This window comes from Zingiber officinale, chromosome 10B, assembly GCF_018446385.1.
Source record: "Zingiber officinale cultivar Zhangliang chromosome 10B, Zo_v1.1, whole genome shotgun sequence".
Taxonomy (NCBI): Eukaryota; Viridiplantae; Streptophyta; class Magnoliopsida; order Zingiberales; family Zingiberaceae; genus Zingiber; species Zingiber officinale.
The window spans coordinates 1,605,059-1,619,817 of NC_056005.1; the positions used below are offsets into that span (position 1 = coordinate 1,605,059).

Here is a 14,759-nt window from a genome sequence, read left to right on the forward strand (position 1 = left end):
ACTTGCCCATGACAGAAAATTTTGTGGCTGTCACTATTTCAGTGGTTGATCTGGTAGCTTCTGAAGGGGCATGAGCTGCATAAGGAAACTCAGTATATTAAAAACTAATCATCCTCAGAAAGCTATCCTTATCAAGCTGTATTTTTCCGAAAAGTAATTATATATTGCATTTATGTAAGCAATGAAATTGTGCAGATTCAATTATTGTATGTATATCAAGCACAGAAGCTACACGCATAGAAAATTTCACACTCATATTTCATTGTAATACAGTTTCGCTTCAAATGAATCATATGTAGGACTTTGGATTGAAGCAATGTATTCAAATCAACATCAACTGGAGAAACTAAGACTTGATATGAATTCCAAATTATGAAAACTGAAAATTTTATCACCTATCACACCTTTAGCATTTAGAACATCAAAAGCAGCATTGTCGTAATTGGGCGATATTCGGTTCCCTTGTACATTTTCATTATGGAACTTAAATGGTGATTTTGCTAGAGTAGGCTCTACTAGTTCTTTCATAAATAAAACCCCAAACAAACCACTACATTCTGAAGGTCACCTAACATACTCTGCCATCCAGTGTAAATATTTCTGATCTTCTAATTAGCACAATAAAGAAAGTTTCATGCAGAAAATTCGTTGCAATTGAAGGTCAATTCCTAAGCAAACACACAAACTAATGCATACAACATATTTACTCTTGGTCTCAAACCAATCTCTCATTCTGCATTACACCATTATACAACCAACAAGTATTTCATTTTGCAATAAAACCTCCATTCCACTTTTAGAATGCATGGCTTCTCAAGCAATGTCTCCTTCCAATTCAAAACATGTTCTGGTCTCACTTGAGCCCTTGTCTGAATTTGCTTCAAAATTGATGGAGAAAGTTATGGCAAATCCTCTGAAGCCTACTCCACTTCCCTGCATTGATCATTATCAATTCTCAGTTATTAAAGTGATATGGATAGGAAACTAGTTTCATCAATACACACAATGCCTTAACGTATGTCTCTCTGCAATCATTTTCTTTTTCACTCTAAAGCACCATTTCTACAACTTTCTGGTCGATTGCTTGAAATTCTTTACACAATAGATGCAGTAGACACTTCTTCTTCTATCCGGGGGGCCCAAGAGTTAGAATGATTTGTGGTTTCATTTACCCTCATGATAGAGTTCACGCTTTCATTATGCACACGGTTCAATTGGCTCTATAACACATTTTTCGACAGACTAATGGTGTCAACTTTGTCACATTGAAAATCTCTTCCATGAACTTTCATTCTTGAATGTTGCCTGATACTTAGATGACACACTTTCACTCAATTTATCCTTCAAAACAACCCATGTGATGTCCATAGGATGTTGCCTCATGACATATGTCAGATGGCACTTCCATCATTATGCCATACTAACGATGTTTTCAAGCCACCAGATTTTCGACCTCAGTGGACATGTTCATGCCACATTACTACCAGCGGTTACGTAATCATATTGTTCCATGCCGAATGGTATGAAGTTGCCTGGTTCTCAAGATGGAACTCCACAAACACATCCTTCTTTCACCGTGTCAGCAAAATCATAGAAACAAATTGCACATTTAGTTTTTTTTTTTCCAAAGAGCAACTCAGCCATTGATCCACCAGTTCACTAGATATAACCCACTGTACTGACATTTCTCACTTCTCCTTCTGTTATGACAGCTTTCCTAGTAACTTGCAAACATTAAATTTCAAACAAAAAAGAAAGAAAAATGAACAGTGGGTTTTCTCTGCGTCGCTGATATAGCTCCAGTTAGTTATATGTCACTAACTTGACGACGAGAAGGATTCCTGACTCAGAAAAAGAGTAGAATATGAAACAAGAAAGAGGGTTTTCGAATAAAGCTTCGATCTTGATCCATCAAATGCATCCTTCAATTAACACGAGCAATGAGTAAGTTCTCACCTTTCATCAACGCGGCTTCGCGATCGCTCTTCCAATCTTCCTCTATCCCATATGATGCTCCTACCATCGTCCTCCGCCTATTTTCCTTCTCTCCGGAAAGATCGACCATGTCCACCTCGCCGTCTAACAACTTGGGCTTCCATTTCATGGTCCAGCAGAGGTTCATTTTGGGCTTTAATTACATGGACTCGTTCTCGTCCTTATATGGGCCTTTGTTTGCTTAAATCATTTTGCACGATTTAAATTCAACTAAAAAAATGTTCATAATGATTTCCAAAATCTAGGCATTCAATAGTTGGAAGGATATAGATAGATTCTAAATGAAACTAAATCAGAAAAGGAGGCCAAATTCTCCCTCTCCCCTCCTCTCTCTCTTTCTCTCTCTCTCTCTTGCTGTCTCTAAAAACATAAGGCTGCAGTGCGTGTGTTGGGTGGGGGAAGAATCTAATTCGCCTGCTGCGTTTAGGCCACACCCCCTTCCAAAGGCTGCCATCCTCCCTCTTTACCTCTCCACTTTCTCACTTCACAACAAGAAGGAATCTCCCTCCCATCATATCTCCTCTTTTTCCCCACTTTCATCACACTCACACTCCGGATCCACATCTCAATTTCCATCCGATCGACTCATCGATTTGAAATCAACGTCTCCTCTTTTTGTCACGATCGAACATTGCGTACTTCTCTTTGAGAATTAGGCCACCAAAAGACAGAGACCAAGAAAAGGGTGACTAACCACTATATCTAATTATCAATCGATCTCGATGTAGCAGCTGATGATACACAGAGTAAACACGCCCTTAAAAACACAACAATGATTAAAAAAGAGAAACCTAACAGTACGTCCATCACATTTCCCATATCTATAATTTGACTGAAGATATCATCTCAGTTCACCACCATGAACAAACGACGACATTAAGAAGCCTAAACACAAATTACTACAACAGAACAAAAGTGAGTCCTAACTTTTCCTGATCATTAATGGAACGCACCATTCGGGGTTGGGAGATCGGACCATGCCGCCAGTGCGGGGTTGTTGTTCCAGTAACCGAATTCGGCCGCAGCAGAGAGCTGTGGGATTGGCTCTAAGATGGTCGCCGTCGCAGAAGCTGCGGCGGCAATGGCGGAATTCGACAACATGGAACTCGAAGCGGTGGAACCGTTGCAAGAGGAATGCTCGAATCCGGCGTTGGCGTTGCCGACAGAGGCGGATTTACATAGTGACTTGGGGGGGCCATGGCCCCCCCACCCCAGTCCATGTGTAAATCCTGGATCAGTCCTGCTTTTAGCTCTCTTCTCATGAGCAAAATTTGAAGACACTCAAGCAGAGATCTCTTTTCAAAATTGTCGTCCGGAGAAACCAAAAGTTGGTGGATCATGGTGAAGGTTTATCCCAACACTGAAGCATATTGCGTAGCCAGTGGCGTTGAGGTCGCTAACAACGAGAAAGATAAAAGTAGGGTGCTGTCAGTGTGGAGGAGGTCTCTACTCTTCAGTTGCAGACTTGACAGACTCCATATCTACTAGACTGGAGTGTTCCAAAGAATAAGATACAATGAACATTCAACAAAGGATAAACTAAGCCAAAGAAAAACATTGACAAACTCCAGATCTGCTATTACAAAATTCAGGGAATGGAAATAGTGTATATATTGATAATAGGATGCCAAATAGAGGCATTTTGCGATCAACAAATAGACCCCCTGAAAAACATCGAGTTATGTTGGTCAACAGTGAAGAATTTACTGGGCTCTATAGGTGAAGTTGAGCAGGTGAAAGCTATATATATTTTTGTTTGATGGCAAATAGAGTTGTAGATAAGGAGTACCTGCATGTGAAGAATGTCACGAATGTGAGAGGAAAGCAATTCGAATACTCAGACGCTTCAGCTTGATGTAGTAATTAGAGTACCTAACCAATTAATAAACCCATATTATGAATAGCAATAATGAAATGCAAAGTAATAGATGCTGAATAGATGTGAATGATCAAAAGGATGGCAAATTGAATTCTACCCTAACGTTATCATATAACTGGTCTTTAGACCATACAAGTTCGCATGTAGCTCCGATGTGAAACAAGGGCCGACAGCTTATTTCAATGTCACAATATTACTTCGAGATATTGATATCAAACTACCAATAGAAAACTTAGGTCACGAGTTTTTCTAAATATATAATGAATTCTAAATTCTCCCGCACCATCGACAATGAATGTAGCGGCACAAGTTTTGGCCCCCCCAATGTTCAAATCCTGGATCCGCCCCTGGTTGCCGATCACCGTTTGCAGCGGCTCGTTGTAGTAGTTGGTTGAGGATTTGAACTTTTGGTACAGGTCTTGGATTTCAGAGCTTGGCATGTCGCTTATAGCCTGCAGGTGGTTGCCATTTTGCTGCGGCAGCTGCCGTGACTGCGGTTGGTGGTAGTAGTTGTTGTTGATGCTGTGGTGGTGGTGGTTTTTCCACAGAGAGGCGCCCAAACCGAGCTGGTTCAGGGGATCCAAGCTCAGGGCATGGGCATTTAGATCGGCCGCCGTGTTTGAACAGAGCAAGGAGCGGTCCTCCTTCGGTCTGGCCGCCGGCGAGCCAAGGTTGAGGCCGCAGTGCGTGCCGGAGATCTGCATGCCGGCGCCGGACCTCAACAGGCTCATCAGATGGGAAGTGTGCGGCGAAGCCCAGAGCAACGGGCCGGCGGCGGAGAGATCGCTCTCTAGCCCGCCGGCGCCACCTAAACCGGATCTCAGAAGGAGGTCGGAGCCGGCGGCCGGCGGCTTGGCCTTGTTGGGCGCAGGCTTAGGGCTGCAGACGGCGGCGGCGATGGCGGGGACCACCTTGGTCTTGCGGCATCCGCCGCCGATGGGGACGTTGCGGAGGGCGCCGCCCTTGGTCCAGTAGCGCCGGCAGGTCTTGCAGAAGTGGCGCGGCTGGGTGAGGTTGTAGTTGTTGTAGTAGCAGAACTTGGTGTTCGTGGAGTCGCACCGCGGGCACCGCAGATTCTGCTGCTGCTGCTGCTGATCTCCGGCAGCGGCCGCCGACGTGAGCGAGGAAGAAGGGGAGGAGATGTTGGAGGAGGTAGGGGAGTGGTCGATGAGGTGCGAGATCGTCTTCCTCTCCTCCACGACTCCGCCTAATAACCCTTGGATCATTTTCTCGATCGACAGAAAGACAATTGAACAGAAGGAAAAAGAACAAGGAGCAAAAGGAAGATGAAGAGGTAAAGAAATGCAGTGGCTTTGGTGAGTAAGAAGGATCCTTCAAAAGGAAGGAGAGGTTATGTTTGGATCAGAGTGATGGATAATGGGGAGATCGAATAACGTGGAGTGGATTGTGGAAGGTGGATTATATAGGAGAGAGGAGAGGGAAAAAGAAACTGCCATGGATGCACTTGTTGTCCCTCAGCAAGCAAACCAGACCAAGAGAGGTTTTGGGGAACTGCAAAGTTGCAGTATTTTATCATGCCGATGCCGATGCCGATGTTCATATTTATTTCACTATTATTCACCACTTAATTTCTCACTTCTCGTACAAATTTAAAAACGTAATATAAATTCTATTAATTCACACTGACATGATTCTGCTTACGTCCCTTGTAAGATCCAATTTTAAGTTTCTTATCGTCATCGCAAACTCTATCATGATGAATAAACACATAGGGTCGTGATTCCGTCCGCGAAGTTAGAACATTGACGGAGCTAGGAGTTATGGACTCGCGCATATTATAGATAAAATCGATAGAAACATCAAGGCAAGAATCAATGAGGGGTCATGGTGCAAGTATTTTAATGCTCAAGTTATAATGGTAACCGAGCAAAATGAAGAACAAGATTAATAGTAGAACAATAATATGAATACGTATGTATGTATATGTACCTGGCCAACAGAGATGATCCTCTTTCATATTATCCCTCCATAATAATAAGGCATCAGGGAACATTAAGTGTCAGAATATATAGGGTAGTGGAGATATATGACTACATTCTTCTAGACAGAGGAAGAATCTGTTGCATGTATATGTTAGAGTAGTGGACATGTAATTATGATTCCATAACAAGACTATCTTCTAGAGGGAGTATGATCAAGCTCGGAGCTAGGCGATCAAGTTTATGTTTGGAGGTATGCCCATGTGAGGTAGGAAGCCAAGCCCAATTGAAGTCCGATTGGTATAGGTCAGTCGAGTTTATACTGGAAGTCATATCTATGAAAAGTGGAAAACTTAAGCCTCGAAGGTCCGATCAAGTTTATGTTTGAAGTCATATCCATGTGAGGTAGGAAGCCAAGCCCAGTTGAAGTCCGATTGGCATAGGCCGGTCGAATTTATACTGGAAGTCATATCCATGAAAAGTGGAGAACTAAGCTTCGAAGGTCCGACTGATTATACGACCGATCGGATTTATGTTGGGAGTTATGTCCATATGAAGTGGCAAACTGAGTCCCGAAGCTCCAACTAGCTATAAGGTTGGTGGAGTTTATGTTGAAAGTCATGCCCATGAGAAGTAGGGAATTGAACTCTGAAGGTCCAACCGGCTTTAAAGCCGGTAAAATTTATATTGGGAGTTATGCCCATAAGAAGTAGGGAACTGAGCCCCGGAGGTCCGGTCGATTATAGGGCTGGTTGGATTTATGTTGGGAGTTATATCCATGAGAAATGAGGAACTGAGCTATACAAGTCCAACTAGTTATAGGGTCGGTCAGATTTATATTGAAAATTATGCCCATGATAAATACAGAACTGAGGCCCAGAGGTTCGGCCGATTCTAGGACGGGCCGAGTTTATACTTGGAGTCATGCCCATGAAGAATGGGACATTGAGCTCTAAAAATCCAACCGATTATGGAGTTAATCAAATTACTATTGGGGGTCATGCTTAGGAAAAGTTGAAAACTAATTCAGATATCCGATCGACTCTAGAGTAGATCGAATTTATATTGAAATTCATGCTCACAATAAATAGACAATTAAGCCCCATTAAAAATGATATATCCAGATACTTATACTTTAATTTTGACCACTACACTATCTCAACTTCAGTTTAATATATTCATCTTAATTATCGATCGATATTATCTTTGAAATCATTTATATGAAGCCGTATCATTTCACGACAGCAGCCATATGTTTTCAAGAAGTGTATAGCACACAGCTCTGCTCGGACGATTAAAAAAAGACAAAATATATATAAGTTTTTTTTATATGTTCCATAATTAATCCAAAAAGCACCAACTCACAATCGATCACAAACTTTATCTGCGTTCCGTAGAATTCAATCATTCAGTCAATGCAATGTCCCAATCACATATCGCCCCAGCCAAGCATATTTCGTCCTGCATCTTTAATTAAATCCGTTCGTGGAATGAGTCGTTCACTGAAACTAATATAAATAAACCGAGCCATATCGTCCTGTCGGTGCTTGATAACTTTGTGGTTTGGTTTGTGGATGAAATCTTAGTCAATGCAACCGGGGCACGAAGGATAGGGTCCTCGCGCGTAATCCCTAGTCTAAGATCCCTAGATTTTAGAGACATGATGGTTAGATTTTGGAGCAAAACATAAACAAGTATGGAAATGGCCGGGGACAGTGGGCATCTTGTCATGTTCCTCGAGAGTAGATACAAATTGGAACGCCATCATCTCCCTTCATTGGATTCAACACTGACAACGACATAGAGAGTGCTCAAAGCCGGTGCTCCGACTGTTTCTTTACCATTATTCTAATCGGATCGAAGGAATTAAGATTACTGTAAAGCCGATCCGTTTAAGTTAACCAGGAACGTTGTCAGAAGCATGAGAATGAGAAGGCGACTGAAATCCGATCCGGTCCAAGTGAATCTACCTGTTCAAGATCTTGGAAGGAAACGGTACTAAAGATGTTGGAGTGTGAGCTGGCCTCAGTCAGTGTCCGTCATCTAATCGATTATATTAATCACGATTCAAAGAAAATGATTACGAAGGCAGGCTAATTGCTTCGGAAAGAGTGCAAAGGGAATGTCCCCTTTGTGTCGATCTATGTCTGGATAAATCGTAGGCACGTTTCCCATGCAAGACGTTGGAGTTTATTATTGTGGACGTAATCCCACTCACGGAACTCGCGCCACAGATTTCGACGATCTCCTCCGGCAAATTCTCGCCACTTTTCGGTGTATAAATGATCAATATACGAATATTAAACAGAGCAGTAATTCTCGTCGTTTTCAATCTATAGTTTGTTTGGGCGCGATCTTGTCTTCTCCTTTTGGAAGCTTAGAAACGAGCCGTAGCGTACTATTCCTCCTCGCCTCGGTCAGAATCCAGTCCACAAAATTGGCACGTGGGCTCCACGACGGTCGCGTCGCGTAGCGCGGTTGGGTGCGTAGGGCTGAGCCGAGACGCGGAGGGAGTGATGGCAGATGGCGCAAGCAAGGAAGCGGTGCCGCGGCGTTCCCGAGGCAGCGCGGTCAGTGCGCGTGCCGTCAGGGAACAAGGGAAGCCGAGACCGCAGCGAAAGCGACGGCTCACCGCCAGCAACGCACCACAGCACGGCCCTCCCCCGTGGACTGGCCACGGCCCGAGCCGTACGGGACGGTTGCTTCGCTGAAGCGGGCAGCGAGATGGCTCGCGCAAACCCACCGCGGTCGCCGTCAAAAAGAGATAACGGACAAGAGGAGGGAAGGAGCGGAGTCACTGAATCGACCCCTCGGAATCCGGGCTCTCCCGCTGCTTTAATTTTGTCCCAAATCGGACGCTCTTTTCCCACGCTCCCCAATCTTATTCAATTCAGGAACAGTACTGGCGCGATGCGTGCTGCTGATAAGAGGAAAGCGAGAAAAGAAAGAGAGCGGGGAGACAGAAGGATAGATTCCCTTGGGTTCTCTTTTCTAGCTCATGGCTCTGTAATGGAAGCTGGGACGAGAAGGCATCGATGGGTGTTAATGGTGCATGCAACGCATGCAACAGTGGCTGGTGACGCTGGAGCTGGAACAGAGCGAGCAGGAGCAGGCAGGGGAAGGTGGGTGATGCATGTATGTCAGTGCCGATGCCAGTGCCTGCCACGATATGACATAATGATACGACATCAATGCATGACTTGACATGACATGGGGAACATACCCATCCCATGCATCCATCATCCATTCAATTCTCACGATCTCGCTTCTTTAGTGTGCAGTAAGTACGATCACTGATCATGACGGAGAGGTCTGCTCCCTCAGCAGCAGGCAGCTTCGACTTTCCTAGGGCTTCACGAATCCATCGCCATCCCATGCAACACAACGGACATGGAATTTGTCGATGCGGTGGCGATCGATTTGAACGTATAAACAAACATCAGGCTCCGGTTTGGTGCCCATGGTCTGCGTGGATTTTCGTGCGGGTGGAATGGTCCTTCTCGATCTCCACAGCCGTCTCGCTCTCTCTCTGCGCCTGATCGATCGTCGATTACAAAAGGCTTAAAGGAGTGCATGCTGCCGCATAGCTAGATTTCCTAACTAGAAGGAAAGATTCATGATTTCATACTTGTAATGGCCGATCTCCACTGCAACTTTTGCTTAGCCCCTAACCTTCCTAAACTCCGAATTATAAATCTAATCATAATTATGCAGGTTTGTATATAATAAATAAATTTCGTGGCATAGGAATTTGGATGTGACTAGGTAGATAGAGAGGTAGGTAGGTCAGTAGCTGGCAGTGGCGAGGAGGGCATGTTAGGGCGCTGCCATTGGAGAGGAAGGGGGGGAAGATTCGTCAGGACAGGTGGGGGAGAATTGTTGTGTCCAACAGGGTGGGGAGGGCCCTATGCGTGACCAAGATTTTGGGCGCAAGATTCGATGCTCAATGTTTAGATTATGCATCAGACATCTTTACTAAATTAATATATATCAGTTTCACGAGATTATTCCCATAATGAAGATCTTGGTCTCCTCTGATTTTGTTGATCGGCTATGCATTGTTTGTTCAGGTTTTGTCGGAATGAATCAGATTCTAATACTCATCGGTAGTCGAGAATTTATATTCCAACGTGATGAATTCTTTGTAGAATAAGGAGTATACAATAACAATAAACTACAGGGCGAAATACCATGAACAATAATAAACTATGAACTAGCCACGATATATATACAGAAATCTTATGTTACGATACTTTATGTATGATTTTACTGTGATACTTGCCACGTCAGCGAGAAAATAAAAAAAAAAAATCAACCTATAGTCTGGAGGTAGAAAAAGGTAGGGAGATCGGTCTGTGGACCGATCCACCTATAGCCTGATCGGTCCATAGACCGATCATGCTTCGAAGCCAACTCTCACAGAGAGTTGGTTGATCGGTCTAGGGACCGATCAACCTAGGCCCTGATCGATCTGGGGACCGATCAACCTAGGGCCTGATCGGTCCACAGACCGATCAACCAACTCCCAGACCGATCAGGTTGGAGCATGATCGGTCCAAGCCGAAAAAACAACTGCAAAGCCAATATGTTCTTTTGTGGTTCAACTATGAGTGTTCATTTGCTCAGGAGTATTGTCTGCAATTTACAGGAGTACATAATTGAAAATGTCTCTCTGATTTTTAAGTCAGCGCTCCAATTGCAAAAGAAGCCATAGACAACTTTTCAGCTGAAAATGATGCAACAAACTAATTTGCCTATCAAATTGTTGAGCATTTTTGTGCAATTTTATATCTAAATTTTATTTTTTAGATTAAATATATTGAGCCATTGTTTCTTATTTAGAATATTTTAGAATGATAAGTTGATTCATATCGCCATCAACCAAAGTTTAGGCACAGACAACATTATGATAGTGAGTTGATTAAATTAAAGTGCTTACCAGATACATGGATTCGAGTTAAAGGTAAAATTTCAGGAGAACAAAGCACAAGAATTAGAATGGAAGAAATTCTAATGAATAAATCATAATGGAAATATCCTTAAACTGCATTGTGAAAGAGAGATTAAAACATAATAATTAGTAAATCATATTGAAACAAACTAAGAGATTGCTCTAGCTTTTATCAATCTTTGTTCGCATGTCAGTAGATACACAAGGCAGCTACGAACGAATTCAGAACTCCTACCTTAAACTCGTGTTTTCTTCCATTAACTGACGCTTTAAAGCCAATTATGCAACTCCAATATTATGCTATCCACTTTGATAAGCAAGAATCCAGAAATTGCCACGATTGAAGGGCGTGACACTTTTTGAAACAAAGCATAACCTCTCATTAAGTACAATAACAGTACAACGACAAGAGAATACAAGAGTACTCCGACTCAGAAACTTACTCCTACAGTTACTAATTTTGTCAAAAACCTGTGCCAGAATGCTAAAGGGCTTTCCAATATATTTCTTCAAGAAGTGCAGAATTTGTCGTCTCCAAAACAAAGATAATGATCAAGAATGTAATTGGATTTTGCGAAAGTAGGGTATTCATGGAATGAATTAAGGACAAATAATTCAACAAACAAACTACCAAAGCATACAATCTGACTACTCCGTGGACTGTGAAGATGCAAAATCTTGAGCTCTATGATTTTCTTGTACCCAATGTGGGTTTGGCCGAGCCATAATGCAGTTCTAATGCATGATGAATATGTTTCCCCTCCATTCCTGGTTTGCAACAAGAACTTCCCTTCTGACGCATGATTACGCCGCCATAATTCAAAAATGCAGCTCTATAATTTTTTTAACATGTGCACCTCCGGTCTTGTTCCTACCCATAGATAAGCTCATGATAGACAAAAGCACATACATAAAACGGAACAGTTCTAGATGCACATGATGATACTCTTAAACATCATATTTACAATTCTACATCCACTTTACTCATCCAAAGAACCGTGGTATTACTCCTGCAACTTCAGAAGGATGCATAGACTGCATTGTTAATTCTGTTATTTGACAAATAAATGAATCCCTCCTAGAGATAACTAAGCCACACTATGGGCTGCATTTGGTGCGCTCGCTTATGGTTTCTGAAATTTTTGAAGGGGGCCAGTAGCGCAGAACTGACCTTCCAAGAATGTTTTTAACTGGGAGCGGTCCCCTGCATAAGGAGGAATAATTATAAGACAATGGCCAATATTAATTAGTGTTGAATGAGAAATTTTACAATTTTGGAGAAAAACTCAAGTTAATTAGCCAATCAAATTTATCTCAGAAGGCTCACCAATTGTGAGAGTCAAAGCTGTTGTTACGATTATCCCCCAGAACAAAGACATAGCCCTCAGGAATAAGCTATTTATTTAAGAAAAAAGCAGTGATTAGTTACTACAAGAAGAATTATAAAATATACATCAAAATAAAAACAAAAATCATTACATGATCTGCAGGTTAACAAGCCTATCTAATAATATTCATTTCAATGATGGTCATCATTTTAAGTGAATCCTACAGTTATTTACTATACTAGTGATGCAACTTTGCATAAAGGATAATGGAGAGGTAAGACCCATATAGTCGCTCCCAAATAGTTGGCACTAACACGATAGATGTTGATGTTGATGATGACTCAAATTCTATTCACTTAGACAAGGTCTATAGTGAATATTTCCTTTTTCTATTCATTAGAAAGGAGTTATTTTATGAAATAGAAATCCTTCCAATCATTGCTGTGAGGGTTAAAAATTGGCACACATGTATTTCTTTCTAGTAAAATTTGTGAACATAGTACACCAAAGCATTAGCAATCAACACTATAAAAATTTGATAAAAGTTTTAGGGAATGTGACTACCTGACTAGTCATATATACTAGGCTAGAAAGAATTATTCTAATGTATAGTACCATCATCTATAGCATGGAAACACATTAGTTGTGAAAAAATTTTAGTGCTCATTTCTAGCAATCAGACTAACTTTAAAAACTAAAATTAAATAATTCAAATCAAATTAATTGATCATACCATTGGTTCCATATCATAATCAAGAGGCTCTAGAATGAATTCCTCATTCTGGATGATACCATTCACCAATAGTTTACCATCACGGACCTAAATGAGAAACGAGAATAATCATAGTAAATTGTAAGCAACCTATAACCTACAAACGAAAATTTTTCAAGAGCACGTGAATTGCCACAATGAGGCTAGAAGCATACTTCAACATAGTCACCAGCCTTGGCTACTACTCTTTTTATAAAGACATCAGCGGAGTTATACCCATGTTGCTATATACGATATACAATGATTTTATATCAGAAAAGTTAATTATAAACAGAAGATGCTTCATATACTTCTTTGGCAAAAATAATTACTAGCAACAGTAGAATGAACCATACCTCGAGAGTTGGAGGAGCAGTGAAGATAACAATATCAGTAATTTCAGGCTCTCTGAAACAATAAGAAACCTATAGCAACATTAAAAAAAACAATCGTAAATAACATACCCAAAATATAGCTGTGCAAGTCAGAAATTTTTCTTACAAACGAAATAACCAAAAGAATACAATAAATGAATCAATACATGAAATAGAACAAAAAATTGTTGAAGACTATTACTTTCTCTGCAAGAATCCGATCTCCAACATCCAGCGTTGGGTACATCGACCTTGTGGGAATCGACCTAGGCTCCGCCAAGCGTGATCCAGACAACAGAGGAACTGTCACAGCAGCTATTAGCACCTTTGCATCTTCCGAACAGGAGCCAAACATGCGAGAGAACCAATGATTTGCGACACTAGCCCCATTGTTTCCTTTGACATCAAAACTTTCCATCATTGAAACTGTGGAGGCTTTGGAGGAGCATTTTTTCTCTTCACTCGCATGTGCAGAAGAAACTATTCTTCCTCCTCTGTTCTCATCTCTAGCAGGATGTAAAGTACTTATCTCTTTCTTATCCTCCGGGCCAACACTTGATCCAGGGAGGAGGTCACTACAAGGAAACCACTTTGATGCTTGGAAGAATGGGATGAAAGAAGATGGCTTGAACCCGACCGACAACGAAGAGGCGACCCCAAGGGCGCTGGTGCCGCTCAACGATCCAGATCCAGAGGCGAAGACGGAGATCAAGCAAACTGTCAGATTAGTTATCGGATCCTTAGCTGCCGAAGCTGATGAGGGGGCAGAGGCGACAGCAGTCGGTGTCGCAAGGGGGACGTCCAGGTTCCTCCTCGATACGACATGAAAAGAAGACTCATGTTCCGCACCGTGACCGGGGAAGAGAGAAGCGAGGGGACGACCGGCAGACTGATCCTTGGCCGCGGGAGCTGATGAGGGGGCGGCGGAGGCGACAGCAGACCGTGTATCCGTGACATCACGGCTCCTCCTCGATCCGTGTTGGAGAGAAGAATCATGCTCTGCGCACTGAGCGGCGAAGAGGGAGGCGAGAGGACGACCGACGGACTGGTTGACTGATCGGAAATGGGTTCCGGCGGCGGAGGCGAAGTTGTGCGCGAGGTAGCCGGAGAGATAGACAGTCTGTCGAATTGCCATGGCCGCGAGATTCAGCGATCCCCGTCGAAAGGATCGAGGGAGAACTAGGGTTACGATTTGGGAAGAGAAGCCTTTCCGGGAGGAGCCGAGCTCCAAAGGAAAGGGAGACTCGAGAAGAAGCGTCGAACCGATCATGGAATTTATATGCAGTTCCCATTTACAATAAACCGAACCGGAATCCTCCGGTCCAATAAAATGTAACACTTTGTCTTATTACTCCCACTGTTTTTGCAAAAAAATTTCACCAAATCGATTAATTCACAGCTTTTTATTGAACCATTGATAAGTTTTTAAAATTACTAAATGCTCCCGGAGCTAAGTTACTTAGTATGGGACAAAATTATGAATTTAAATTTTAATAAAATCAAGAAAAAAAAAAACTCCAGCCTTCGAGCAGCCTTCGACT

General features: G+C 42.4%; 2 protein-coding genes across 7 annotated transcripts; both read right to left on the reverse strand.

Moving 5' to 3' along the window:
- Positions 1 to 621: 621 nt before the first annotated feature.
- Positions 622 to 5,416, reverse strand: LOC122029948 (dof zinc finger protein DOF3.7-like). 5 transcript variants are annotated; one of them, XM_042589090.1, is made up of 3 exons: positions 4,225 to 5,414; positions 1,957 to 3,150; positions 622 to 933 (listed from the first exon to the last, which is right to left on the reverse strand). In XM_042589090.1, exons 1-2 carry the CDS (start codon positions 5,098 to 5,100, stop codon positions 2,935 to 2,937), a joined length of 1,092 nt encoding a protein of 363 aa, XP_042445024.1. In that variant the 5' UTR covers positions 5,101 to 5,414; the 3' UTR covers positions 622 to 933; positions 1,957 to 2,934. The 5 variants fall into 5 exon arrangements, with proteins under 5 accessions (XP_042445024.1, XP_042445028.1, XP_042445027.1 ...); XM_042589094.1 differs by lacking the exon at positions 622 to 933 and adding an exon at positions 3,785 to 3,867 and having other exon boundaries at positions 3,007 to 3,484; positions 4,158 to 5,414; XM_042589093.1 differs by lacking the exons at positions 622 to 933; positions 1,957 to 3,150 and adding exons at positions 3,506 to 3,659; positions 3,785 to 3,867 and having other exon boundaries at positions 4,158 to 5,415.
- Positions 5,417 to 11,658: 6,242 nt separating this feature from the next.
- On the reverse strand, positions 11,659 to 14,485 carry LOC122030481 (probable thylakoidal processing peptidase 2, chloroplastic). Of its 2 annotated transcripts, XM_042589698.1 has the most exons (6): positions 13,421 to 14,484; positions 13,201 to 13,269; positions 13,021 to 13,089; positions 12,827 to 12,913; positions 12,093 to 12,160; positions 11,659 to 11,969 (listed from the first exon to the last, which is right to left on the reverse strand). In XM_042589698.1, exons 1-6 carry the CDS (start codon positions 14,351 to 14,353, stop codon positions 11,864 to 11,866), a joined length of 1,332 nt encoding a protein of 443 aa, XP_042445632.1. In that variant the 5' UTR covers positions 14,354 to 14,484; the 3' UTR covers positions 11,659 to 11,863. The 2 variants fall into 2 exon arrangements, with proteins under 2 accessions (XP_042445632.1, XP_042445633.1); XM_042589699.1 differs by lacking the exon at positions 13,021 to 13,089 and having other exon boundaries at positions 13,421 to 14,485.
- Positions 14,486 to 14,759: the final 274 nt, after the last annotated feature.

Excerpts from the sequence above, each read along its gene's own strand:
- LOC122030481 (XM_042589698.1), bottom strand. The coding sequence starts at position 14,353 with ATGGCAATTCGACAGACTGTCTATCTCTCCGGCTACCTCGCGCACAAC. Across the intron at positions 12,161-12,826 it reads ATTATGATATGGAACCAATG|CTTATTCCTGAGGGCTATGT; the intron begins GTATGATCAATT and ends TTAAATAAATAG. Across the intron at positions 11,970-12,092 it reads AGCTTTGACTCTCACAATTG|GGGACCGCTCCCAGTTAAAA; the intron begins GTGAGCCTTCTG and ends CTCCTTATGCAG.
- LOC122029948 (XM_042589090.1), bottom strand. The coding sequence starts at position 5,100 with ATGATCCAAGGGTTATTAGGCGGAGTCGTGGAGGAGAGGAAGACGATC. Across the intron at positions 3,151-4,224 it reads TGCAAACGGTGATCGGCAAC|GCCAACGCCGGATTCGAGCA; the intron begins CAGGGGCGGATC and ends TCTGTCGGCAAC.